At 39.8% G+C, this 27,984-nt stretch overlaps 1 protein-coding gene across 1 annotated transcript in view; it reads left to right on the forward strand.

Annotated features, from left to right (window-relative positions):
• SRGN (serglycin) overlaps positions 1 to 20,743 on the forward strand; it is a 41,413-nt gene extending 20,670 nt beyond the window's left edge. The window contains exons 3-5 of the mRNA XM_019731913.3: positions 8,004 to 8,212; positions 16,457 to 16,604; positions 19,864 to 20,743. Of these exons, the coding sequence (XP_019587472.2) occupies positions 8,137 to 8,212; positions 16,457 to 16,604; positions 19,864 to 20,083 (444 nt within the window). The 5' untranslated portion in view covers positions 8,004 to 8,136 and the 3' untranslated portion in view covers positions 20,084 to 20,743. The remainder of the gene's footprint in view (positions 1 to 8,003; positions 8,213 to 16,456; positions 16,605 to 19,863) is intronic.
• The last annotated feature ends 7,241 nt before the right edge of the window (positions 20,744 to 27,984 follow it).

Raw genomic sequence — 27,984 nt, forward strand, 5'->3', positions numbered from 1 at the left:
GAGGGGGTGGGGTGTTAAAAGTTAAGATTTCCCTTGAGAAAAATTTTTACTATCTCAATGTAATAACTGTGACCCAACGGTTAAGTTTCTAAATAGCATTTCACTGAGCAATTTTGTTCATTTTTTATGTTTGTGACCAAGACCCCCTCACCCTAAAAAAAAGAGCCTAGAGTATGGAAAAAAAATAAGAACCAACTAAAGTGTAGCAACTTAATTGGTAAATGTGGTCAGCCTTGGAGGATTGAAATCAATGGGCCGTTGAAGATCTGGTTGATGCTCTGTGGTTACAAATTAAGGGACAAGAACTTTTCTCTTCCCTAGTGACAAATAAATAACCTTAAATATAAATGCAGATAGGTGAGTGGAATTTCGGTATGTGTGTTTCGGTATGTGTATGAGATTCAGTCGTGAAGTCTGGGAAATACTGTCGCGGAGTTTGGGAACTTGGAAAGTTTACTTATCTGCAGAGGTGGTGAATTGATGCATGGTTACAGAATTGTCAGGAACTGACAACCAAATTAGTTCTGGGGACATCCATGGGGCCACATAGTGCCACAGGGTAGGGTATAAAATAAAAGCAATAAGAAGAGATGAGAGGGAACCCGGTGTGCTAACAACTGGTATGTGGCACTTTGAATTCTGAAGGCAGGACATGGCAGTGGTAATCTCCGGATGAAAGGTGATAGGGATTTGTCTTTTCTTTTAAGTCCCACCTTGCCACTCCCCAACGGCCCACTTTTCCATAATAAGCATTATTAATTTTTGAATTAGAAAATATAATTTACTAAAGATATAAGAAATCATTTAGAATAGTATTGATAGATAACATGTCTTGGGAGAAAGATAAGACTTAAGAAGTCAAATAAGGACCTCCTTTCTTGATTTATTTTCAAAAGGTCTGGTTCCCCCTAAACCATATGTCCACTCCTGTTCCCTTATACCTAAAATTTTCTCTAAGAGATTTGTTTCTAATATTTGTGATCCCTGTGAAAATATTCCCAAGAGAAGTAACACATCCCACTGCTCCCAATTATTTATGTCAATAATATTTAGCATATGGCTCTTCCATTGCAACTTTTGGTTTTTCAAAGCCCTATAACTTTGGAATTGGAATGTCATATTCTACTAGACTCAAGATAGCATTTGAGAAGTCTTTTTGCCCTTTTATTTTAAAGAACATATTTTTTAGAGCAGTTTTAGGTTCACAGCAAAATTGAGCAGAAGGTATAGAGATTTCCTATATATCACAGCCCCTAGTTTTCTTCTTGTCAAATTATAGATCCAAACTATGGTGGGGGAGCTCTAACCCTCCTCCACCCCCATCTAAGATTAAAACATTAAAAGTCCCAAACTTTTATGTATTTGGCAACACCTGGGGAGGCTTCTGGACTAGGGTCATGGAGACTTTCAACAACGGGAGATCCTGCTCTTGGGAAACTGAGTATGTGGCTACAGTGATGAGAAGGGAGGAGCTAGGGGAAGGAGCCACTGGCCCAGGTGGGGATGCCCATGAGCCTGTGCTCTCCCAGGGCACCTATCCTGTGGGCACCCATCCATTGATACTCAGTGAGGGGACTAAGAACACAATAGTAGCTTCTCCCTTGAGACTTTTTGTCTTGCCACAGTCTCCCACCCACTAAAGGGGAGGAAGGTGGAATGAGAGTAGAAATGAGAGAGTGGGAAATTCAGAGGTGATGAGATCCATGAACAGAGGAGTTGCTTTTTGAAAAAAAAAATAAAAATAAAAATTTTTTTCTCCAAAGTTAGATGTTTTCTTATTTATATGGACTTCAAATAAGATAAAGATACCTTTTTAAAAGGTTCATTTTTAAGAAGTGTCTTACTATGGAAATTCTCAAACTCATATTAAAATAGGGAGATTAGGGTCATGAGCCTCCATCTACCCATCACTCAGCTTCAGCAGTTGTCAGCCCACTGCTATACCTCTCTCATCCCCCCTCTTCAAACTGGGTTATTTAGAAGCAATTCCCAGCCATTTTGTCATTCCAAACTTTAGTATATACCCCTGAAAAATAAAACGACTAAAAGGAAGACTTCTGATGATTTATCAATCTTAACCTGGTTTTCTCATCGTTCTTCACGTGTCACTAGACTTCGTTTTAGGAAACTTGACTTCTAGACCTGGTTTTGCCACTCACCCAGCTGTGTGACTAGTGACACGTCATATACCTTTCTGGACCTCCACCTCTCCTACCTGAGTGAATGAAGTAGATGATTTCTAAGGTCTCTTCCAGTTCTAGAAATCAAAGATTCTTGCAAGGGGCATCCTTTACGCCTCCTGAGATTTGGTACAGGGTTTATTTGCTGTTTGTTTTCTTGGTGCAGTGCTCAGTTCAGAGTCAATACCTTCTCAGTGAAAAGCCAAGGAAGTCCCAGAGGCTGCTGAGTGGTGGAATCTTCAACTTGGAGCTTTAAAAAAGAAGTAAGCCTTAAAACCATTCCTGGAAGCAGTTTTGTGTTGCCCTCAATATCGCTTCCGACAACCTCAATTCATCTTTAAAAAAAAAATTTAAAAAAATTTTCAATTACACTTAACATTCAATATTATATTAGTTTCAGATACACAGCATAGTGGTTAGATATTTATAAATCTTACAAAGTGATCCCCCTGATAAGTCTTGCACCCATCTGGCACCATACACAGTTATTACAATATTATTGATTGTATTCCTTAAACTGTGCTTTATATCCCATGACTATTTTGTAACTTCCAATTTGTACTTCCTTAATCCTTTCACCTTTTTAACTCAGTCCCCCAAACCCCCTAACATCCCATCTAGCAACCATCAGTTTGTTCTCTTTATCTATAAGTTTGTTTCTGTTTTGTTTGTTCATTTATTTTGTTTTTTAGTTTCCACATATAAGTGAAATCATATGGTATTTGAAATCATATGGCCTTTTCTGATTGTTTTTGTAGTTTTTGTCTGTTCCTTTCTTATTCTCTTGTACGTTGATGAATTTCTGTAGTGGTTGTTTAGATTCCTTTCTCTTTATTTTTTGTATATCTCTTGTAGATTTTTGATTTGTGGTTACCATGTTCTTCATATATACCAAGCTATGTTTATAGTAATGTATTTTAATTTGATGGTCACTTAAGTTCAAACACACTCTAAAATCACTACTATTTTTACTCACCCACTTCACGTTCATATTTTTCACTTTATTTGTGTGTATCCTTTAATTTACTGTTTTATTTACACATGATTTTTCTACTTTGACCTTTATAACCTTTGTGCTAGCTTTAGTGTTGGTTGATTCACTGCTTTTATTATGTGTTTGCCTTTGTCAGTGAGAATTTTTCTTTGCAATTTTTTCTTATTCAGATAGATAGATAGATAGATAGATAGATAGATAGATAGATAGATAGATAGATATAGATATAGATATATATAGATATATACTTTTTTCCTTCTTCTTAAAGAAGTTCCTTTAACATTTCTTGTAAGACTGATTTGCTGGTGATAAACTCCTTCAGCTTTTTCTTGTCTGGGAAACTCTTGATTTCTCCTTTGATTCTAAATGATAGCCTTGCTGGTTAGAGTAATCTTGTTTGTATGTCCTTGCTTTTCATCACTTTGAATATTTCATGCCAATCCCTTCTGGCTTGCAAAGTTGCCTTTGAGAAATCATCTGACAGTCTTATGGGAGCTCCCTTGTAGGTAACTAACTGTATTTCTCTTCCTGCTTTTAAGATTTTCTCTTTGTCTTTAATCTTTGGCATTTTAATTATGATGTGTCTTGGTGTGGGCCTCTTTGGGTTGATCTTGTTTGAGACTTTCTGTGCTTCCTGGACTTGTATGCCTATTTCCTTTGCCATGTTAGGGAAGTTTTCCATCATTATTTTTTCAAATAGGTTTTCAATCCCTTTCTCTCTCTCTCTTCTCCTTCTGGTACCCCATGACGCAAATGTTGTTATGCTTGATGTTGTCCCAATGGTCTCTTAAACTATTCTCTTTTTTTTTAAGTTATTTATTTCTTTTTGCTGTTCCAATTAGGTGTTTTCTGCTACCTTGTCTTCCAAATCACTGATTCGATCCTCTGCTTCATCTAATCTGCTATTGATTCCATGTAACGTTTTCTTCATTTCAATTATTGTATTCTTCATTTCTGACTAGTTCTTTTTTATGTTTTCTATCTCCTTTTTCATGTTTCTTATCTCTTTGTTGAAGTTCTCACTGAGATCATCTATTCTTCCCCTAAGTTCACTGAGCATCCTTATAACCAGTGTTTTGAACTCTGCATCTGGTAGATTGTGTGTCTCCATTTTATTTAGTTCTTTTTCTGGACTTTTCCCTCTTCTTTCTTTTGGGACATATTTGTCTCCTCATTTTGGTTGTCTCCCTGTGTTTATTTCTATGTATTAGGTAGAGCTGCTGTATCTCCTGGTCCTGGTAGAGTGGCCTTATGTAGTAGGTGTCCTGTGGGGCCGAATGGTGCTGTCTCCCTGTCCACCTGAGCTGGGTGCTCCAGTGGACACCCTTGTGTGTGTTGTGTGTGCCCTCCTGTTGTAGGTGAGCCATGATTGTTGTTGGCGCATCAGTGGGTGGGATTAACTCTCAAGCTAATTGGCTGTGAGGACTGGCCATGACTACTGTGGACAAGCTTTTGTGTAGGTGCTGACCTCACGTAGCAGGATTTACTTTAGTAAGGATCTGGTGCTTGCTGAGTCCACCCTTTTGGTGTGTCATTTGTGGAGGTGATTGTGTGGTCTGAAGCTGGCCACTAGGTGTGTTGATTCTGGAGCCTCTTGGGAGGGTCTGTGGTGCAGGCCAAAGTCAGCTGCTGCCTATATTAGGCCCATGGCCACCTGGTAGGAGCTACAAAGTGATCTGAGGTTGATAGCTGCCTGTGCTGAGCTTGGAGGCACCTGGGAGTGTTTATGCTATAAATTGACTGACACTAGCTGGCACTAGTGCTGAGCTTGGGGCTGCTTAGCAAGTGGTACAGGACATGCCAAGCCAGTCACTGCTTATTTGAGGTTTGTGGACTTTTGATAGATGTTTGAAAGATCTGTAACATGGGTGTAAGCTGGTCACTTGTGTGAATTAGCCTCTGAAAGAGGTTCAGGCCCGGTGCATAAATTGGGTGTGGCAGGGTCTCAGAGAATCACCAGGGTGGGGCAAGAGTGGTGTTAGCCAAGTTAATGGAGATTCAGATTTTGTGCCCACCTTTGTCTGCTGGCTAAGTGGGAAAAGGACTCAATAAAGAAACAATGGTGCCTGCCAGCCCTTTAGTCTGAGAAAGAGCAGCCCCTCCCCCCTTGCCATGAAGCTACACAATTCAGTTCCTCCCCTATGTCCCTGGTGCTTTTTGAGCTACTGTCACTTTGCTGGAGCTTAGGGCCAGTATTTGTGAGCTAGTGAGTCTGTGCTCAGGCCCTTTAAGAGGATGCTGTGGTCTACAGCAGCACTCTTTCTCACCAGGACTGCTTCCCTGCTGATTTTCACAGCCAGCTGTTGTGGGGATTCCTTTTCCCAGCACTAGTGCTCTGGGCTGGGGAGTCCAGTGTGGGGTTGGGACCACACAATCCTCAGTGGAAATTTCTGCGGCTGAGATATCCCACCTGATTCTTAACCATCACATGTGGGTGTGGGACCAGCCCTTTTCACATCACTCCCCCTTCTATCCGTCTCAACATGGCTTCTTCTTTATATCCTTAGTTATAGGAATTCTGTTCAGCTAGACTTCAGGTGATTCTCAGTGGTGGTTGCTCTATAATTTAGTTGTAATTTTGATGTGGTCATAAGAGGAGATGAGTACAGCATTTACCTACTCTGCTGTCCTTCAACCTTGATTCATCTTAACAAGTGTTCTGCTGAGTTGTGATGCTGGGAAGGTTCAAGTGCTCCAACTGGACCCTCCTTTTTAAAAAACCAGCCAGGAACCAATAGCCAGTGAAAAACGATGTTAACATTGCTTTGGGGGGAGGGGTTACATTACTTTCTTAGACAAGGACTGATTGGTGTCCTGTTCCAGGGTGATTGTAAAGAAATAGAGATACTCAGTATACAGGCAAATCAATGGAACGTGAAGTAAAGTAGGTGTATTGTAGTTTCCCTGGTAAATGAAAGATTAAGTCTGGAATTTGTCCTTTAAAGTTATGGAAACATCCTTACGGCACAGGCTGAGGTTTAGGGAAAGATGGGGGTACTCCTTGGATAATGGAGGAAACTTTGGGCAAGAAGATGGTATCCAGCCCAGAGGAGCACTGCCAATATGACCCTCACAGTGGTGCCATGAGTTTTTGTGGACATCGTCTCATTGGTTTCCCACACCATCTTTAGCACTACGACGATGGGTGCACGAAGAGTGGATGGTCTCGCATCTCTCAGCTGGTAAGTGAGGGAGACAAGCTCTAACTTAGAGCTTCTGGCTGCTGCAGGCATCTGTCCTGCTCCTCTACAGCTTGAAAAACTAGGGAAATTAAACTGGAGAAAACCCATTTAGAAAAAAACCCAAAAACTGTTGGTTGTCAGTGTACTGGGAAAAGAGCAAATGCTTATGAATGCTGAAATTTTTTAAAGAAAATCACCATAATCCAAAGAAGGAAAAAATGATGTACCTAGAAAAAGCCTCCAAAATTACCATTTTAAGGCACGAACTTTAACCAGCTCTGACATTTTGCAGGGAATTAATAGAATTAAACTATTGACAGAGTTTTTTGGTTTGGTGCCAGGGTTTTAAATTGGGGGATAGGATTAAAAGGGACTGAAGATGAGGGCTGTTATTTCAAGCTGAAACCAATATTCCATAGTGGGGAACTCACTGGGTTTGGGAGTTTTGGTGTTGGTTACTGCTCTCAGAGGAGTCCTGGGTGCAATTCCAGCTGGTTCTGAGGAGGGTCATAAGGTACATTCTTTGTAACCCTTGTTTACTTGCATGACAGCTACTCAGTGATTAGATTCTGAGGGCTGTCCTTAGCAGGAAATGGTAAAGGAATCAGCAGGAAGCCGAAAGCAAGTGAAGGGAAACTCCTCCCTCCTGTCAAAGGACAGGCCAGAGTGAGGATGAAATGGCAAGTGGGAGCTGTAGGGACAGACGTGTTGAAAGGGAGTGCCGTTGAATCTTGAATGGAAGGAAGAAAAAAGCACAGGCACCATGGGCAGGAACACATGATAGACTGTTGTGTTTATTGCGTGACTTTAATATGGAGCCTGTACCTGGTTTACCTCAGTCCTGCAGAAGTCTGCACATGAACCCCAGAACCTGGGAAAATGCTGTTCCTTAATTTACAGAGGGCAGTGGGTGTGTTTTCTGAGGGCCAGCAGCCCACGGAGAAGACAACTTCCCCTAGTTTCTGATTTCCAGCTTCTTCAAGGCCAGAGGACCCAAAACTCAAGTTGAAATTTTTTTACCAGAAGAAAAGATGAAAGTATAACTGTAATCTAATCATAAGAAATACTTGGTGTGAAGGAGCAGAGGAGTGGCGAATCATTTTTCTGTTTTACCCTGTTCTTTGTAAATGAAAATACTCACTTTATTCTTGAGGTAGAGGGAGTGTCTGTGATTCAATGGGAGAAACTGAGTCCAAAAAGAAGAAACTGGTTATGTAAATCTGACAACACTCTCTTGTAGATTACAATTTAGCTTTGAAGTTTCACTTCTTGAATTTGATTCAGTGAGTTATGTTACTCTTGATGAAAAAGAAAATTAAGAACATTTTATGTGAAAGGTGTGCAGCAATGAAACGTCATCACCCAGCTCACTTAACTCATCAACAGTGTGTGGACTCTTAATGTTAGCAATCTCCTGTTTAGATTGTTACCTGAAGAAGTGAAAAACAAACTGTGCTGGATGCTGATTCTACCATTTAGTGGGGAAAATTTTCAAGTGGCAAACAACAAAGCTTTTGAAAAACCAGAGCTGGGGAGAGTAATGCAGTTTCATAATGGGTATGAATAGTTATTTTGCTGCCTGGTGTTTTTTTTTGTTGTTGTTTAATCTTTCTGGGTTTTGATGTAGATCTCTTTCTATTTGTTCAGGAAATTGTGACGTGTGTTCTGGGCAGGGTCTGAGGTTTTAGAACCCTTTCTAAAAGGGACAGAGAGCACCCTGCTACATTTCCTAATCGTGGGGTTGGAGTGCTGGTGGTTGAGCTGAAGTGAGCTGGTCACGATGCGGGTGCTTCTCCAGTGCAGCAGGCTGGTCCTGCTTCTCTCCCTCACCCTGGTGTTGGATTCTTCAGTGCAAGGTAAGACTCAGGACTCTTGTCCCTGTGTAATCTTCTTTGTAAGCCCCAGGGTCCACACAAAAAATTACACTCCCTTTAAAGTACAGAATGTATTATGTTGTGAGAAAATAGGCTAAGGAAGGGGATTTATGGTAGCTGAACTCCTTAGTGTGAGTTTGGTTAAGTTTGGTACCAGGAAAAATGAAACTCTCAGGCGGGTGAAGCCTTGTAAACTTTTACAATGATTGAAATGTGCTATTTTTATTTTTTGGATGAAAATGTATGGTTTGTAAACTTTTAAAAGCTCAGGAAAGGAATAATGACTGGTTGCATGGAGGAGATGACACCTTTGTGTTTTGGAGTATCTACCGAAGTGTCTACATCAATCCCTACTTTTAATATATTACAGTGGTGTCATAATTATTGTAACACTGGGAAATGCTATTTTTTAATCAGAGTAAATTTGACAGTATGTATTTTTTCTTGTGTTTTTTTTTAAACCTGATCCTTAGTGAAAATTCAATTATCATTAGGCATAGTTAATACAAACCCTCTCAGATTTTAAAGAGAAGCCACAGAATTTTCCTATTTGTGCTATTGCTCAGAGAAACATCACATTTGTAAATTTCTCGTCAGGTTTCTCTGTCATTTAGTGCTGTTTAGTCAGACAGAAACAACTTAAAACCTAGAATGACTAAGAAAACAAGAATGATCAGTTTTGTAAGAAATACACAATTTCTTCTCCTTTAGTAAATAAGGGATTATGTCTAAATAAGTCAGAAGGTCATGGCCTGATAAATATTAATAGATGGGGTATAGAAAAACATTAAGTTCCCCTAAATCGTAAAGGAAATACTGAGTCATGGTGACACACATGTCCTGGATTTGTTCCTTTGAAGTGACTTCTCGTTGTCTTGTTTTTATTTCTGGTGGAAATGAAATTGTATAGATGATCTCACATACATTAATTATGTATTGAAGATTTAGAAAATCATTTTTTTCTTGTTATGCAATTACTGAAGAGAGAAAAAAACAGCAAGTAACATTGCTGAAACTTTCCCACTAATTATTTATTTTTAAAAGTATAGAACATGTGTTAATTGTAGGGAACAGGCTTTACCTGGATTTTTAGGGGAAATCGTCAGCTTGATGAAGTAATTCCGTAATGTGTTCTGACAAGATTCAGAGCAGAAAAGTCCGTGTTTGTAGCACAGACTCGTGTGACCAGTGGTGCTGGGTCTATCTCACCACAGCTCTTTATGTCTTCACGTGTCACATTCCCCACTAAGATTCAATAAGTAAAACTAGAGTTAGAACAAAAATGTTCCTACGTAGTAGGTATTCACCAGAAAGAAGTGAAAAAAGAAACCATTATGAAATGTATGTCATTTACTGGTAGGTTTAGCTCTTTGTTGGAAAAGAAACCAAAAAAGAGAGAATAAATGAACTGAAAAATGAAGGTGTTTTCAAAAGGGAAGTGCACTTGGTGTTGGAATTAAGGGTTTGTGCTCAGTTCTGATTAAGAAGGGAAATAGGTGTCCACCCACAGCAGCGTGTGTGAGTCATAGCGACTCAAGGCTGCAGTACCAAGAGCCACAGCACCGTTTCACTGCACAGCCACTTCATGCTAGATGGGACTTGATAGCATTCTTTCCCCACTGGTTACGAATGTTTTACTTAGCCCATTGGTTTGCTTCAGCTGATCCAATTAACTAGGTTTCGGCTTGCTTGCTTGTTTGTTTATTTATTTATTTATTTATTTATTTATTATTGGGGAACAGTGTTTACTACCAGGACTTTTTTTTTTTTTCCCCAAGTCAAGTTGTTGTCCTTTCAATCTTAGTTGTGGAGGGTGCAGTTCAGCTTCAAGTTGTTGAACTTTCAGTCTTAGTTGTGGAGGGCGCAGCTCAGCTCCAGGCCCAGTTGCCGTTGCTAGTTGCAGGGGGCGGAGCCCACCATCCCTTGCAGGACTCAGGAGTTGAACTGGCAACCTTGTGGTTGAGAGCCCACTGGTCCATGTGGGAATCGAACCAGCAGCCTTCAGAATTAGGAGCATGGAGCTCCAACTGCCTGAGCCACTGAGCCGGCCCCCAGCTTGCTTCTAGAGAACATATTCAAAACATCTTAGGTTACTGCATTGGTTTGCCAGGGCTGCCATAACAAAGTACCACAGACTGGGTGGCTTAAACAACAGAAATTTATTTCCTTACAGTTTGGGAGGCTTGAAGTCCAAGATCAAGGTGTTGGCAGGGTTGGTTTCATTCTGAAGCCTCTCCCCTTGGCTGTCTTCTCGCTGCCTTCACGTGGTTCTTCCTCTGTGTATGTCTGTGTCCCAATCTCTTCTTCTTATAAGGACACCAGCCGTATGGGATTAGGGTTCATCTATATGACCTCATTTTACCTTAATTACCTCTTTAAGGCCCTATCTCAAATACAGCCCTATTCTGAGGCACTGGGGGGTAAGGACTTCAACCTATGAATTGGGGGGACATAATTCAGCCCATTTCAGTTACTATGTCAAACCCAAGTAAAGACATGGTGTAAAACTGTGTCTACGAGTACAAAGAAATGGAAGTTTGGCAAAGCAGGAGACCCTAGATGGCTAATCAATAAATGTAAAGCTGCAGGGGATTGTTGATGAGGCCTGTGATTCCTTAACTCTTTTATTGCCTCTCTTTTTCAAAGATGCCCATAGAGCGAGAAACTGGAAAATCCATGAGCAGGTGTGGCCAAGGAGGTCAGGGCCAGACCATATGTCTCTTCCACTCACTCCTGGATCACAGCAATGATATTGATTCCACCCATGTGTGCTGCTCTTGGATTGTAATGTGATTTCACACCCGTTCTCTGGTAAATAATCACATTTTCTGTGAGGAGGAATTAACACCAAATTTAGAGAGGAGAAAACTGGATCTTACACTCCTCATCTCATTTGCTCTTTACATCGACCTCTTGCAAATAATTTATGAGACTTGCCAAAGGCCCACTACAACTAATTAATGCCAGAATAGTAGTCTGCTTTCAAGGTCAGAGTTAGCTTTCTACTGCAACTTGGCTGTCTTCTAGGTGGATTAGAGATTTTCTTTATTTCAAACAAAAAACCATTCTTTGATTATATATAGTGTTACTGTAACTTTATCACTGAGTTGAGGGACAGAGAAGAAGAAATTGAAAGTAAACTTAGAACTTTTTATGTAGCTTGTCAAATCAAGGGTCAGGGACACCTCTCCATATTATGGAATCGATTGGCCAATAGGAAGCAACTCCAGCCAAGTGGTGTCTGTTTGAATTCTACCAAACAGTAAATCAAAGTGGTCCCCACCCCCACCCCCGCCCTGTCCCGCATGGCAGTTTCTGCTTAAGTTTCTCTAACACACCTGCACAGCAAGTCCCCATTAAGAATAGGAAACTAGCAACTGTGATGATGATGGGGGGAAATTGGTACTATAATATAAAAAGATACAGAGAGCTTACTGGGGTAAATTATTTGCTCTGGTACTAATTATTTACAGAAAATATTTTGGTAAAGTTAGACTAGCAACAGAGAGAGAGAGAGAGAGAGAGAGAGAGAGAGAGAGAGAGAGAGAGAGAGAGAGGCGGCGGGCAGTGAGGGAAGGAATTCTAAATAAAAACCATTATTCTCCCAGAATCCACTTTAAAATCAACCAGCAGATCCAGGAAATGGGGCCTTTTTGGAAGATAATCTTTCTGTCCATTAGCATAATCTCTTTTATTTTTTAAAATATGGTAATCATAAGATATTTCTCTCAAGCAAGATAGAGTCAAAGATATCCCACAACATCAGGGGCTAGAACTGTTGAATTTTCACATCCTGCAACCCCCCCTTGAATAGGTATGTCAAGAATTATGTGTCTGTAACAGTGTTCTTTATTTTAAAGTAGATTTAAAAGCATCAGTCCCAAATCAAATAAACTTTTGGAGGGGAAGGGGGGACTTCTACCTCTGATTTCTTTATAAATTTTTAAATCAGCTTTATTGAGAACATTTGCATACCATACAATACACCCATTTAAACTATACAACTCAATGGTTTTTACCATATTCACAGGTATGTGCAACCATCACCATAGTCAATTTAGAACATTTTATCACCCCAAAAGAGTCCCCTTTATAAATTTTAAAAGCCAACATTCTGAAAGCTGGGGGAATTTTTGTATTTTAGATTTTATTTTTACTAATTTATCAAAATTGTATTTGTTATACCAGTGAAAAGATATGGTCTGTTGCATGGATTCTTCTTCATGAAGTATTAGTTTTAGTTTTCTGTTTAACTTCCTATCTATGCAAATAATTCCCCGGCTTGATATTCAGTGCATCAGCGGCAGGTAGAGGAAAATGCCTAGACCTGCTCTATCCAAAATGGTAGCCATGAGCCCGTTGTGGCTACTGAACACTTGAGGTGTGTGAAATGAGGCGAGTACAAACTGAGATGTGGTTTAAGTGCAAAATATACACCAGATATGAAGTCTTAGTATGACAGTGTTTGAATATATTGCTTAAAATAAAATGTATTAAAATTAATTTCATTTGTTTCTTTTTACTTTTTAAAATATGGCTGCTATAACACTGAAAATACCGTATGTGGTTTCGTCTTATGTTTCTATTGGACAGCCCTGGTCTAGACAACATAGGGCGTGAAGACAGCGCCCTCTGCTGGAAGAGATGTTGGGTTTTTATCCCACCTTCAAGATGAGGCTTCTAAGTAGCAATTAAGATTCCAAATTTAGGCTGCTTCGGGAAAGAATTAGAGGAGGAAGAAAGAGCTAAAAAGTGTTAAATACCTACCATATGCAAAGGCTTGTGCTAGATGTTTCGCACACGTTTACCTTGCTTAAACAGGAACTCTTTGGGATACTATTAATAACATTTGAAAGATGAGAAATTGAGAGCCATTAAATAGGAGAATAGGAATTTAAATTCTAGTCTCTCTGTGAGCTGTTTTCTATCAGAGATAGCTCTTTGTTCTCCTAATCAGAGAAACTAGCACTTAAAGAGCTCTGACATGGTGCTATTCTAAGAACCTAACATTTCTATCTCATTATTAGATCTATTACTGTCCCCATTTTATGGATGAGGAAATTGAGGTACAGGGAGCGAAGTAAGTTGGTCAAGGTCACACAGCTGGTAAGGGACAGACATTGTGATATCAATCTTTCTACCTTACCTCCACCCTCCAGGCAGTGACAGAGCTAATCCATTTTGCATGACTAGCTGTCTGTCCCAGACCAGACATTGAAAGCTATATTCAGGAACCATGGGGCAGATTTCAATAGAATAGTAGTCCCAAAGAAAGGAAAGAAATGCAATGGGAGAATATTTACTTTTTTTTTTTCACAAAAGAGTATTTATTTGTTTATATTTTTAAAGAAATATTGTTTATGAAATGAGAACAAAAAATCACCAGAGTCTACTACTATAGTTATGTTCCTGTATTTCCTCCCATCCCCCCCAATATCTGTTTATGTAGTTGCATTAACAACTATTATGCATACAGAATGGTCTTCTATTTTTTTCACTCATTTTAAAATATAGATTTTCCTATGATGCTACATAGTCTTTTCCAATAACCTACTACTTTTTTACCATTTGGTTAATATTCTCTCATATGAATGCCTCAATTTATCTGAGTGTTTTCTATTGTTTTGACTACTCAGTTGTTTTCTTTTTTTAAATAATACTAAGGTGAACAGCTTCATGTGTTTTTTATATACATTATATTTGCTCTATCTATAGATCTCTTTATAGATCCATATAAATATGTATCATGTATATCTTAATGATATAATAACTTGGCAATGTTGTATTTATAAAATTAATCAGAGATACTAGCTAGGGAAAAGTTGAGAACAAACAGAGATAATAGAGAGTCATGAGGAAAAGGGACATAATGAGGAAAGAGAACATTTGGAAAATATTCAGTGGTTCTGCAGTCTTTTAAGAACAATGTTCTTGGCCATCCCATTGACATGAAATGTGAACTTGACCTCAGCAAAAGCTCCACTTTTCAATCTCTGAGAATTACTGTCAGAAGAGAGCAGGACACACCTTGTGCATATTCTCTTTGAAACAGAGGCGGGGTGGGTGGGTGGGGGGGGGGCCGGGGGGGGGCGGGGGGGGGGAGCCAAACTCCAAAATTCATGATCTCTGGGTGTGGGGGAAGGAGATTAGGGGTAATTTTCCCTCTTTTGTTTGCTACATTTTTCAGTTTTCTGTGATAAACACATATTCCCCTTCTAACATAAATGTTATTTTTAAAAATTGGCAACAAATCAGTCTAGGTATAAGGAATATCTAAACAGAATTTGCATTTCTAGGAGAGGTACTATAAAAGGTACAGACCCCTCTTGACTAGTCTCTGAGTTAAAACAAAGTCAGGAAACCCTTTGACAAGTTGCTGTATGAGTCCATTTACATAAAATTCTAGAAAATGCAAACTAATCTATAATGACAGAAAGCAGATTAATGGTTTGGTGGGGTCAGAAGGAATCAAGAGGAGAGAGGGAGAAGGGCAGGATCACAAAGGGCTCAAGGAAACTTTGGGCGTGTTGGATATGTTCATATTTGTTTTATTATAGTGATGGTTCCAATGGAGTATTCATATGTCAAAACATTAAATTGTTCAACTTAAATATGTACAGCTTATTGTATGTCAATTCCACTAGACTGAAGCTGTTAAAAATAAAAATAATTAATTTTGAATAGACAACGCATACAGATGACTCAGAAATCAAAAGGTTTAAAAGGATATGCTGTGAAAACTCAGTGTCCTTCTTTCCACTGTCTTCCAGCCACCAATTCCCTCCACAAAGGCAGTTTGTTGTATATCTTTTCAGAGGTGTTCCATGCATATAAGCACATATGTAAATATATTCTTAAAAACACAAACACACACAAGTAGTAACACACAGTGCATAGTGTTCGTTAGTTTTTTTTTACTTGATAATATATCTTGGAGATTATTCTGTATCAGTACCCAGGGATCTGTTTCATTCTTTTAATAGCTACAGGGTATTATAGGTTATCTCTTAATTTATTTAACATTTAATTTTCCAGTCTTTTGTTATTGCAAAAAAAAAATGCTACAGTGATTGTCGATAGCACCGTCCTTTTTTCTCTCTCTGTTAAATAGTTATCATTTACATTTTGATCTGTACAGGACAACAATGTGCTGTGCTTTGAAACTACCTTTCCTGCTTTTCAAAAATTCTATCTGTCAACTATATTAAAAAAACATTCTACACATGCCTCTTCTTGCTAGGTGATTATTAGTTACACTTGTGTGAATAAAGTGTATGCTTGGGGTGCGGAAGAGATGAACATTTTGAAGGGTGGTGAAGTATTTCTCATCACCACGCCTCCATCCTTGCCAAATTGAGGAATGAAGAATTTATTCTATGAATGAATAAGAAATCTCCTATATAACCCCATAACACCAGTTGAAATTAAACTCAAAAAAAGCTGTGACAATCTAGGATATTTGAACCTGTCTGTCCCTCTGTGAACCAAGGAACCTTGTTCTTTCGAAATCTCTGACTGTATCAGAGGGCAAAGAAAGAGGCCAAGTTTTTGTCTACTTTCCATTCCTAAGAGCACCATATGGCCCTAAGGAACTAGGACTCTGTAATATTTCAGGTACACTCAGGGTATTCCTTAGCCTTTCTGAACATCATTTGACTCACCTTCACAAGAAAAGTCAGGCTTTAGGGTCACCTACAGGTTTGAATCCTGGGTCCTCTACTTAGCTCCTGTGTTGACTCAGTTTTGCTCTGTGTAAAATGGAGATACTCGTACAAAAATAGTAATAGTTAACCTTATCCAGTGTTTGCTGTGTGCCTGGCAATATATTAAGGTCTTTACATGCATTTTCTCATTTGATTTTTGTGACCAGCTTATGAAAAAGAGATACTAATGTATCTTCATTTTATAGTGGGGATTTGGGGAAGTGAAAGTTTCACAGCTCAGCAGTAGCAGAGCTGGGACTTGACTTCGGGCAGCTGATTGCAAAGCCTATTCTAACCTCCAACTCTGGGCTACCTTATAAGGGTGATGAGAGGAGGACAAATGATGTATATAAAAGGCTGGCACATAGTGGGTGCTCCCATTATATTAATGGTCATAAAACCTGTCCACACCTTACCTTCTACCAAATTTAGAATCTACTTAATTAAACATTTCTCAGGGACAGAGAGATTAGAAGCTGTGTAAGAGATACTTATTAACCACATGGATTCCTTGTTTGGGCAGGTTTACCTCTGCAGAGAGCCAGGTACCAGTGGGTCCGCTGTAATCCCGACAGTAATTCTGCAAACTGCATTGATGAAAAGGGACCAACGGTCGATCTATCTCCAGGGGAATCCAACAGAATCCTCTCTCCAAGGAATGACCCTTTTTTGTAAGTGGACTTTACTTTTACTTTCACCAGCTTTTGTTAAGATCTTGGCATGGAGGTAAGAGGGTCATCCAGAGTGATTTTATTCAAGCTCTTGTTTTGGTGGTTTGGTTTTCACTGTACAGTACATGATAAAACTGTACGATATTTACTGGTATATAAGATGTGCAAGAATACACGATTCATCTAGGCTTTTGCAAAGTCTTTTTATTGTGTGGCAGAGACAAAAATTGAATGAAAAAATGGTGAAAATAATTGGTGAAAATATTTTTAACCAATAGGAATTGAAAATGATTATTTTATTTATGTAAATAGAGCCCATTAGAAGGTAAAATCTAATAGGAGTCCCTCAACTGAATGGATAAACAAAATGTATATTTCTAAAGTGGAATATTATTTAATCATAAGAAAGAACGAAGTACTGATATAGGCTACAGGGATGAATCCTGAAAACATTATGCAAATTGAAAGAAACCAGACACCAAAAGCCATATGATTCCGCTTATATGAAATGTCCAGAATAGATAAATCCATAGAGGCAGAAAAATAGATTAGTGGTTGCCAGGGGCTTGGGGGAAGGGAGGAATAAAGAGTGACTGTTAATAGGTATGGGATTCTTGAAGGGTGATAAAAACATTCTGGAATTATATAGTGGTGATTCTTTTTTTTAAAGAAGAAATTAGCGAAATGAAGAATAAATGCCATGACTTACAAAAAGAAAACCAAACATTCTTGATCAAATAAAACCTGCTTTAAACTTGCAAAATATACTCAATAGGAATTCTTAAGTAACAAAAAATTGAATTGTTTTAGAATCTATTATCTCAATGAATATCAAAGTTACATAACAGACAACAGAAATGTATTATGAAAAGGATTACCATAAAAGTTTTAATCCTCAGAGTTAAACCTAGAAAATCACTCTTCTCAAAGCCAGGTAAACGGTCACACCCAAGCCATGCAAGTCCATCATCACTCTGGGGATCCTGGTGACCCTCTTTAGCACTGCAGTCACCGTGTAAGATATTATGTCATCGCCACCCTCAAAATGCAGCTCTGCAATCCTGCCCCTTGAACCTGACATTACAGCATCATTCATTATTTTAAGTTCCAATAGTAATTCATGTAAATCTAAAGTGTTAGAGGAATAACCTAAGTTCTCCAAAACAATCACTTTACACCATTTCTCCTCTCTTTACATCTCAATGCTATTTCGTCTGCACAGCCAGTAACCTTCCTTTTCACTTTGGCGCTCCTGTCACCGTGGATGAACCTTCCCTGCATCTGTGTAGGTCCTGGACCTGTGTGCCGTCAGGTCTATTTCTTCTTCCTCCTTCTCCCTGCTCTGTACTGGGTGGGGGGTGAGGGCTGATTCCTGCGATCTGCGTTTCTCAGGCTGCCAGATCTGTGACTGAGATTGGCCAATGGGAGGAACGGAAGAGAGATTGGAGAGCAAGTTCACTAATCTCTGCGTTTCCTCGCTGTTCCCTGTTTGGCTTCGCTTCTCTTCTATCACACGTGTAAGCAGTTCCCTGTGTTAAATATTTAGATATGTTTCCTGATTGGACTCTGACTGTGGCAGCTTCTAAGGCCACCCCTCCTTGTGCTGGGTATCTTATCCCCACATACCCTCTCCAGAACTTTAATTCTACAGTTACCCCTCTAAACCCAGCGTCTTCTTCCCATCAGGATGCAAACATTCTCTAGCATCTCCTACACTTAGGTGAAATCCCTTCTTCAACTCTGCATCCTCTCCAGCTATTGCCCCATTCTCTGCTCCTCTTTACAGGAGCACTTCCTGAAAGGGTAGCCTGTGCTTGCTGTCTCCCCCTCCTCTCCTCAACCTCTCCTGGTTGCACTTCTGTTCCCACTCTCCACTCAGACTGCTTGTTAAGGTCACAGTTACTCCCGGCTGACAGAACCACTGGTTACTTCTCTCTGTTTAGCTTACTTGACTTAACTTACTTGACTTCTTAATTGCCTTCAAAAACAGTTGACCTCCCCTCCTTTGAAATGTTTTCTTCTTTGGGCTTCCAAGGCCCCACCTTATCTTGGGTTTCCTTCTACGTCCCTGACTATTCTTTTTCCTCTGCTCAATATTTTATATGGTGGTGTGGTCCTGGCTCCGTCCTGGGCCTTTGCTCTATTTGCATGCTTCCTTTAGGTGACCTCATTCTGTTCCATGGCTTTCAATACTCGGGGTGTGTGTGTGTGTGTGTGTGTGTGTGTGTGTGTGTGTAACTACCAAATCTGTGTTTCCAGCTATGATCCCTTTTCCCTGACCCCATAGTCTAAACTAGCCATCCGGTCACCCTCTGTTACATTAGTCTTTTTCATTTTTCTGCACAGCATTTAGCGCCACCTAATGTTTCCTGATTAATAGATGCACTTTTTATTGTCTGTCTTCCCCATTAAATTATAAACTTTTTTTTTTTTTAATAAACTTTTGAGCAGGGACCCTTTCTGTCAATCCCCATTCTATCCAGGCACTCAGAACAGGGATCAAATGTTCAATAAATATTTACTGAATGCATGCATGAATGAAATTCTAATCTGCAATATGGCCTGTGGTTTATTATTTTCATGGAGAAAATGACCCATAGGCTGTGAAACTCAGTGTTTGATACTTTGTGGCCTTCTTTTGCCATTGAGGGGTGGTGCCATTGCCCTGGGCTTTTAGTACTGAGTGACTTCTAACCACCACACTAAACCCAGATGAATGAATGTACTTTTTTTGGAGGAGGAAATTGAATGTGAATATGCAAATATAATCCTTAACTTATGACAAAGAATTTCTTAGGAGTGGGCTTTGTTGAAGCACTGTCAATTATTAGAAGTTTTGTAGAAATTTTAAATTAGGAAAAAATGTCATCTATCTAGACTGACTCACTTGTTTGTCCTTTCTTTAGTGGGAGAACAAGGAAAAAAGGGGTCTTTTTATTTTTAATAAATGATCCTGTAAGTAAATTCCACATATAGGATTGCTATGCTAGTGATAAGAAAACTAGCATTGTTTATATGAGTTGGCAGTGGGTAAATGTGGACTTGATTAATGCAATGAGTTAGGTATAATAAAATAGACAAACATGAGGAAAGGTCTGGCTTGTTTTTTGTGTTAAAGTATTGAATAACTGGGAAGCTTTTAATTTGATTAACTGGGTGGCGGCATTTATTTTGTTATCTTTAAAAAAGTGTATTACGATTACCTTCCTCATATCTCCAGCTTTACTGTGATATTTTTCATTTTTCTGTCTTCCTTCAGGACGAGGAGATCTGAGAACTTGAATGATGTCTTCCCTCTTTCTGAGGACTATCCTGGATCAGGCTCTGGAAGTGGCTCTGGAAGTGACTTCCTAAGTAGAATGGAAGAGGAATACCAACCAGTAGATAATATTGATGCTTTCTATTACAACTCTAGGCCTCTGCCCTCAGACAACCAGGACTTGAATCAAGATGGACCAGAAGAGAATTTTATTATATAAAAGAAAGGATTTCTCACCTTGATTTCAGGCAGTGCATTCAGTATATTTGGTTTGCCATGGTTAAATGATTAATTTTGTGACAAAAAGTTTTATAGAAAGTTTAAAACATCTGAAAAAGAAGTTTAAGTTTTATCATCTTTTTACCTTTTTTGTCTCATGAATTCTTAAAGCTCCTTCATCTATACTGTCCTAGATAATACCTGCATTTTCTTTGTATCGCATTCAACCAACATCACGATGAAATTAACTCCCCAAGTCTATAAAATTGCTTTAAAGAATAAATTATACTCGTCTTTAAAAATTCAGTTTGAGAAGCAAATTGACAGGCAGTGTTTCTTACCTAAGTCTTTAGAAACTTGACTCTGTGAATTACAGATATGCCCTTTTTATGAAAAAAAACCCAGATGAAACACAGTGAATTTAGAGTGGGTATTTGACATGTTTTATGATGTGAAATGTACTGCTCTAATATTCCCATTGGATGTGTTTACAGAGCTATTGAACATGGCTTGTTTAAAAGTATGATTCCTATTATAATTACAAATGTAAGAGCCAAATTAAAGCATAGTTGTGCTCTCAATATCTCATACTGCTTTACCTTTTTCCTGGATATCTGTGTATTTTCAAATGTTATTCTATTAAAGCAGAAGTATAATCAAAGGGTTAAGCTGTCTGGGACGTCTTGTTCTAAACTGAAGATAGTAATTATTTTTGTTCAGATGTTTCTAGAACTCTTATTAACAAAATATCTATGAAATTATTTTACAGTGAGAACAGATTTTGTAACTAGAATCAATCCTATTAACTATTAGATTGGTGCAAAAGCAATGGCAGTTTTTGCAATTATTTTTAACCTTTTAAACCGCAATTACATTTGCACCAAACTAATAGTAGGTGAAGAAAACAATCATACTACAGCAAGAGGGTTGTTCTTGTCCAAGCACTTCCTCTTCCTGAAGGCAGTTCCCATCAAATGTTCCCCTTAGTTCCAAAAAGCCAGTTATTGTCATGGACCCTTTTCTGCACCATCCAGACCCCCTCTTCAGAACTGAGGACTTTCTCACATTAATCTCTGCTGAAGAGAGCCACTCTGTCCAAGGCCAACCAAGGCTTCTTCCCAGGGCAGCCTGTACCCGATGACTGGCTGATGTGGGCATGTGAATGTCAGGTCCCTTCCCTAAACTTGGGGCAGCTCAAAAGCACCATGATTGATTCAGAGCTTCCTGAGAGGTCAGCTGAGGCTTTGCTGGGAATGCTTTGCAGCTCAGTTTCTTCCTTAGTTTTTTGCTTCCTTCCATTCCCTCACAGCTGTGCTCCTTTAGAAACTTTCTGCAAGCCAGTTTTCATCTCAGAATTTGCTCCATGGAGAATCCAACCTGAGACAGTTGGTGCCAGGACAAGTAGAAAGGAGGTGGTACTGTGGGATTTTGAAGCTAGGTCACCTGCTGCCTGGCTGGCAATGAGGGCTCCCACCTTGGCCGTAGATGCAGCATGGGCACAGGATAGCATTCTAATCGTTAAAACTTTCACTGATGATGCACTGGATGGTGTACCAATGGAGGGAAATGCACTAGGGTAAGAGGTATCAGACATTCGAGAAATATGATGAAGAAGGAATTATAAAGACAATGGTATTGGATGGCTATTGCTGGAGGCAATTAATGCCTTTAAAAGAGACAATGAATAGCCAGGGATGATTAATTAAAGGCTAAATGTGAAAACCAATAAGCCTCCTTGGCAGCATATTAAGAAACTCTCTTCTGTAGTGGAAGGGCAGAAAACGCTGAGGACCAGGCCCAGGATGTAATCATAAGAACAGCAGAGATCAAGAATGTTAAATTGTCCAATCTAACCAAGTCTATTATGCAAAGTCAGGGCCCTAATTGGAAAAAAATGAGCCCCTGGGAGATGAGGACATCTGGGCTGGTATTCAGATCTTGAATGCCCAGATTTCTTCAAATCCTCTGAACCTAGAGAAGAGGCCCACTCCTTATGAACTAATGCTTTCCTCTGGCTTGAAGGTGATTAAGAGACTTCTGCCCTTCAAGATCACAGACATGCTCCCTCAAGGTCTGTCCCCACCTTCCCTCCTAGCCATCAAATCAATAACTAGTTATATTATAAACCAACAGGGAAGTGTTGGGCCTGAGAAGGAAGAAAGGTAATATACTCTGAAGATTCTGCAGAACCTAGTAGCTGTCATGGACCTCAGAAGCAAGGGGTGTGTCTATGCGACTCAATTCTAAGAGTGCTAGATCGAAGGATGGAGATAAAACATAAAGTTGGATGGGAATATTTGCCACTGTAGAAGTACTCTTCTGGAACACAGGTCTTAACGCCCTGGCAAGAACCCCAGGAGAAGGTGTTGATCCGTTGCTCGAATGGCTCTTAGAAGGTTGGAGAGAGTGCAGCCCCTTTTAAGTGAAGTAGAATGCTAGAACTGCCATGGCATGCAGTGGAAGAAGGGGTTCAAAATGTTTAAGGAAGGGAGGATGCTAGAATGAACAGACTGTGTAAGCCTTGAAAAGCCACCAGATGACCTCGTTCTGCAGGACGGCCGGAGTGGTGAAGAATATGCTGGTGAGAGGGACAGCATGTCTGGGCTATCAGTGGTAGCTCTCCTCTGAAGGGAGGCGGTGATGGTAGAGCTGTTGTTACAGAACTGGGCTCACTAATACTAGCAATGGGAATGATAGGATCCCAAAATAATAGAGGCCGGGTCATAGTGCAAGGTCAGAATGAAACCCAGGAGACCCTGATGGGGAGAGTTATGGAGATGGCATCTCTAGAGGTAAGATAGTTGGTAAGAGTTCTGCATTCAATTCCAATGTGTTGTGGGGCAGAGTGGGGGAGGGGCAGGGGAAAGGAAGGAATTCAACCACACCCACCAGCAAGTCTCCAACACCAGCTGGATGTCCTACAATTCAACTCAATTCTGAACTATCTACGTGGAGATAGCATCATACTCTACAGGTTAAGGGCTTGGTCCCACAAGGCTCCTCTCTACTTTAGATGCCAATCACAAGCTCAGGTTGATACCTGTGCTTCTGACCAACTGACTGTAGATTGGAGGGTCCAACAATCCCCTCCTGAAGTTCTATTAATTTGATAGAGTGTCTCACAGAACTCAGAGAACCATTTTACTTACTGGATCACCAGTATATTATAAAAGGATGTAACTCCAGCCAGATGAAGAGATACATAGGGCAATGTTTTGAACGAAGAAGCTTCTGTCCTAGTGGAGTTTCGGGCCTGGTACAGTGGCATGTGGACAGTTCTGGTTCACCAACATGGAAGCTCTCAAACTTCTTCCTTTTGGATTTTTTTGGAGGCTTCATTACACAGGTATGATTGATTAAGTCACTGGCCATTGGTGATTGAAATCAATCGCCAGTCTGTCTCCCCTGGGGGTCAGGGCGGGGTGTGAATGAAAGTTCCAACCCTGTAATCACAAGGTTGCCTCCACTGGCAACCAGCCCCCAATCCTAGGTACAGTCTAAAAGTCACCTCATTAACATAACAAAAGAGACTGTAAGGCTTTCATCTTTTAGGAAATTCCAAGCATTTTAGCTCTGTGCCAAAGACAGTAAATAAAGGCCAAATATATACAGAGGGTGCCAACAAAATGTATACACTTTTTAAGAAAGGAAAAACTGTATTAAAATTATGCTGATGGTAACCACTTTGAGCACCTCTTGTAATTGCACAAGTCAAACCTGACTTATATTCATCTTTTGTTATTGGTATATATTATCAAAATTTTAATTCAATTTTTTCCTTTCTTAAAATGCGTATACATTTTTTTGGCACCCTCTGTATATTCCTTATTATAAATCACAATATCACAGTTGGGCAGCCAACAAAGATATCACTCAATCTATTCAATGAGAAACAATAAGGATGGATGATTAAGGCAGCTGCCTTAATAAAAAAGTGTGATCCCTCAGACCAGTTTCCTTACCTGAGTTAGTTTTCAGACCTGGGAACCACTGACTAAAACAGAGGTTAGATCCTCTGGAATAAGGATCCTGTGGCATTGTGGCGAGTATATAGAACACCGATTCCTCTAATGCTTAACCAAAGGTGTTACTGAAGAACAGGTTCTTGGTATTGTCACAGGAAAGAATTCAAGGACTCCCCAAATAAACCATGCAAACAAAGCAAATCAACCAGTGGATTTATTAAGAGAAAGGCATAGAGTGCACTCCTAAAACAGTGGGAGCAGACAGGTCAGGAGCAGACAACTACACTGAAGAGGCTTAGGACTTTATTAAAATGAGGGCATGAAGTATTCAAGTTTAGTTGGTCATGAGTTGGTCAGGTAATAAATGGAATCTTGACCCAGGTCTGGCTTACAGTGGTCATTTAGTCAGTCCCCAAATGTATAATTAGCGTGCACATACTTGGTAGTTAGCACAACCTCCACATTGATTTCTTGACCTATGTGCTAGGAGCTATTGTAATGAAAAAGACCAAATGAAAACTTCCAAAGCTGCGACCCCCATGTCCACCAATAAATCAAAAACATTTCATCCTGAGGGGAACAGCAGAGATTAGTAGTACCTTTAAAAACCTAAAGAATGCAGGGGTGTTGTTCCCCAGTGTATGTCCATTTAATTCACTAGTTCGGGTCTTGCAAAAACCAGATGGATCCTGGAGGATGACAGTGGACTCTCACAAGTTCAGACAAGTAATTCTAATTGCAGCAGGTCTGCCAGATGTAGTACTTCTGCTATGGCAGAGTTACACAGCTTCAGGTATGTGGTAGGCAGGCCCTGAGCTGGCAAATGCTTTCTTTTCCATCCCTGTCAAAAAAGAGGATCAGAAACAGTTTGTGTTCTCTTGGATTGGACAACAGTATATATTTGTCCAATATATAAGGAAGCATCCATCAGAGAAGCATCCATCAGAGAAGAGGCACTACACCACCAGAAGGACAACATGACTTGGGCAGATGTCAGTCAGCCTCCGTCACGGACCACCCTAATGCTAGCAAAATGAACACGGAGAAGTAGCCATATGGCAGGGAGGAGGCTATGCGTGGGCTCCCGCTGACCAAGACTGATCTAGCTACCGATGTTGCCAAGTGTCCCATGTGCTAGCAGCGGCAGTCACTGCTGAATTATGATGTGGCACCATTCTTCAAGGAGGCCTTGGTAGCAAGTTGACTATATTGGCCTCCTTCCATCTTGGAGGGGCCAGATATTTGTTCTAATAGGAACAGACATGTATTCTAAGTATGGATTTGCTTTTCCTATCCATGGGGCTTCCAGCAGCATCAAGATCTAAGGGCTTGCAGAATGTTTAATTCACCAACATGATTCATATATAACAATGCATCAGCTCAAAGGACCCACTTTTACAGTGAGGAGATTCAGCAGACACATGACCCTGGTTGCCGTTGATTGTATCACATATCATATAGATGCCACCAGCATGATAGAATAATGGAAGGGCCTGTTGAAGCCACAGCTGAGACACCAGCTTGGATATGATACATTGAGATTGGGACACCAACTTCCAGGATGTGTATCACGCTTAATCAGTAAACTTTTTATTGTACTGCGTCCTTAGTATAGGTAATACGTGGCTCCAGGATCCAAAGAGTGGAAGTAAGATAGGACACATTTAATATCTAACTTGTACTTGGGGAATTTGTGTTTCCTATCCTGATAACTCCGTGTTTTGCAGATTCAGATGTTATGGTTCCCCAGGGGAAACATTTCCATCAGGGGACACAGTAAGCATCCTATTGAACTTTAAGCTATGGCTGTCATCATTCAGGCACTTCAAGCTCTTTGCACCAAGGGGTGAACAGTCAAGAAGAAGTCACCATCTAGGCAGTGGTAATGAACCTGATCAGCAGGAGGAGGGAGGTCTGCTGCTACACAGTGGGGATTGGGAAAACTATCTTTGACACCCAGGTGATCTACTGATGATTCTCTTCATACTTCCTTATCCAGTTTTGATGGTAAATGGATAAAATCTGCAGCCAGGCCTGAGAAGTATGTGATAACCAGGGGCTCAGATACTCTTGGTTGAAGGTCTGGGTCAGTCCTCCAACTAAACCATATAGACCAGTAGTGGTGTTAGTCAAGGATGAGCAAATCTAAATTGATAACAAAGGAGGAATTTGGTGAGTATCAGTTGTAGTCTTGATACCAGCTGCAGCAGAAGCATCTGAAGTTCATTCCACTGACCTTCTAAGTTTCCCCCAGGAAAAGAGACCTCCCGTGTCCTGAAGGAGAAGCTTCCAGAATTTATATGAAGCAAATGGATCTGAGTGGCACAGGGGTGGACTATTATGGTTGCCGTGCTGTGCTGTGTTGCCCAGATGCCCCCTTCAGAACTGGAGGACTTATTCCCTTAGCTACTGGGAAGGTTGGCTGACAGCTGCAAGTTCTTGGATGGACAGACACATTATCCAAGGTCATACTCTCTTCCCTGGATAGCTCACAGCCAAAGACTCATCTGTGTGGAGGTATAAAGGCTTGCACTCCACTTGGGACAACTATGATGGGACAGTCCAGCTTCCGAACTCTCTATGGGATCAGGTGAAGCTTCTTGTAACTCCATTGCAGCTTAATTTATTCCTGTCTAATCCTGTTTCCTTCCAATTCTACACAGGTATTGATCCTAAGAACACTCTCTGAAAAACTTCCCCTGTGACTTTGCTTCTCATAGAACCCAACTCAGGAATTGTCTTCATAGCATTTTACTTTTGGTGACAGTTCTTAAGTTATACCCTGATCTTTCCATTAATAAATACATCTGTGATTATTTAACAGAAACTTTGTGAGTTTTTATGCCCAGTAAGGTGTTATCGTCATGAGACCTTTTTTTTGGCTCCCATGACTATTATAATACAGCAGAGAGGATAAGTCATGTTTTAGAAAATATACATATTGCTTTGTGTTTTTCTACTTAAGCACTAGGTTTTACATATTTGAGGAAAGGATAGATAGTCTAGGTTGATTTTTATCAATGACACTTTTATTAAGAAAGATCTTAAACTTGCCACAAAGGAAATAGAATATATTTCTATGTTTACAAAGGTAATTAGACTAATAGAAAAAGTATGAGCCTTAGGATTGCAAAGTCCTGACTTAAATACCAATTTCACTCTTTATTAGCTTTGTAACTTAAGGCAAATTACTCAGTTTTGCTAAGCTTGTCTAGGGAGAGCCATGTAGTGAAGGGTTAATTGCGTGGACCTGGAGTCAGATCACTTTGGTTCAAAGCTCTCTCACTTACCAACTAGGTAACCTTGGATGAGTTACTTAACCTCTTTGTACTATAGTTTCCTCCTCTTTAAAATGAAGCTAATAGTGCCTACGTTATAGGTTTGTTGAGAAGATTAAATAATGTATATAGTGTACCTGGAACAATGTCACTGATTGAGTGATCGATAAACACAAGCTATTATCATTATCTGCACTATAGGTTCACAATATTAGCCCAATGGGTTATAGTGAAGACTAACTGAGGCAATGCATGAGATATGATTATCTCAGTGCCTGGCTCATAGTAAGCCTCTAAAAAATTATAATCATGAAAATGTGTGTTATAGCTACTTCATAAGATTATTTTAAAGAGTCCATCTATGTGCCAGGTACTGTGCTTGGTGCTTGGGATACAGAAGGCAACAAAGACACATCAGACAGCCTTTGTCCTTGAGCTTAGAGTCTAACAGGGATTGAATGAAAGTGAATGTTAGTCTTGCCTGGTGCACAGGAAGGTAGAGAAATTAATGTAAATATTCTCCGGCACATAGGGGAAACAGTATATAATCCATGTAGGTTCTTTTACCTTTTGGGTTCTATTTGTCAGTCAGTCATTTATCATGTGGACACCAATAAACCCTCAAATCCTACCTCACATTATTTGCAAAATTTAATTTG

Source organism: Rhinolophus sinicus, chromosome 15, assembly GCF_057876585.1.
Source record: "Rhinolophus sinicus isolate RSI-liver-muscle chromosome 15, RSI-T2T, whole genome shotgun sequence".
NCBI classification, from domain to species: domain Eukaryota; kingdom Metazoa; phylum Chordata; class Mammalia; order Chiroptera; family Rhinolophidae; genus Rhinolophus; species Rhinolophus sinicus.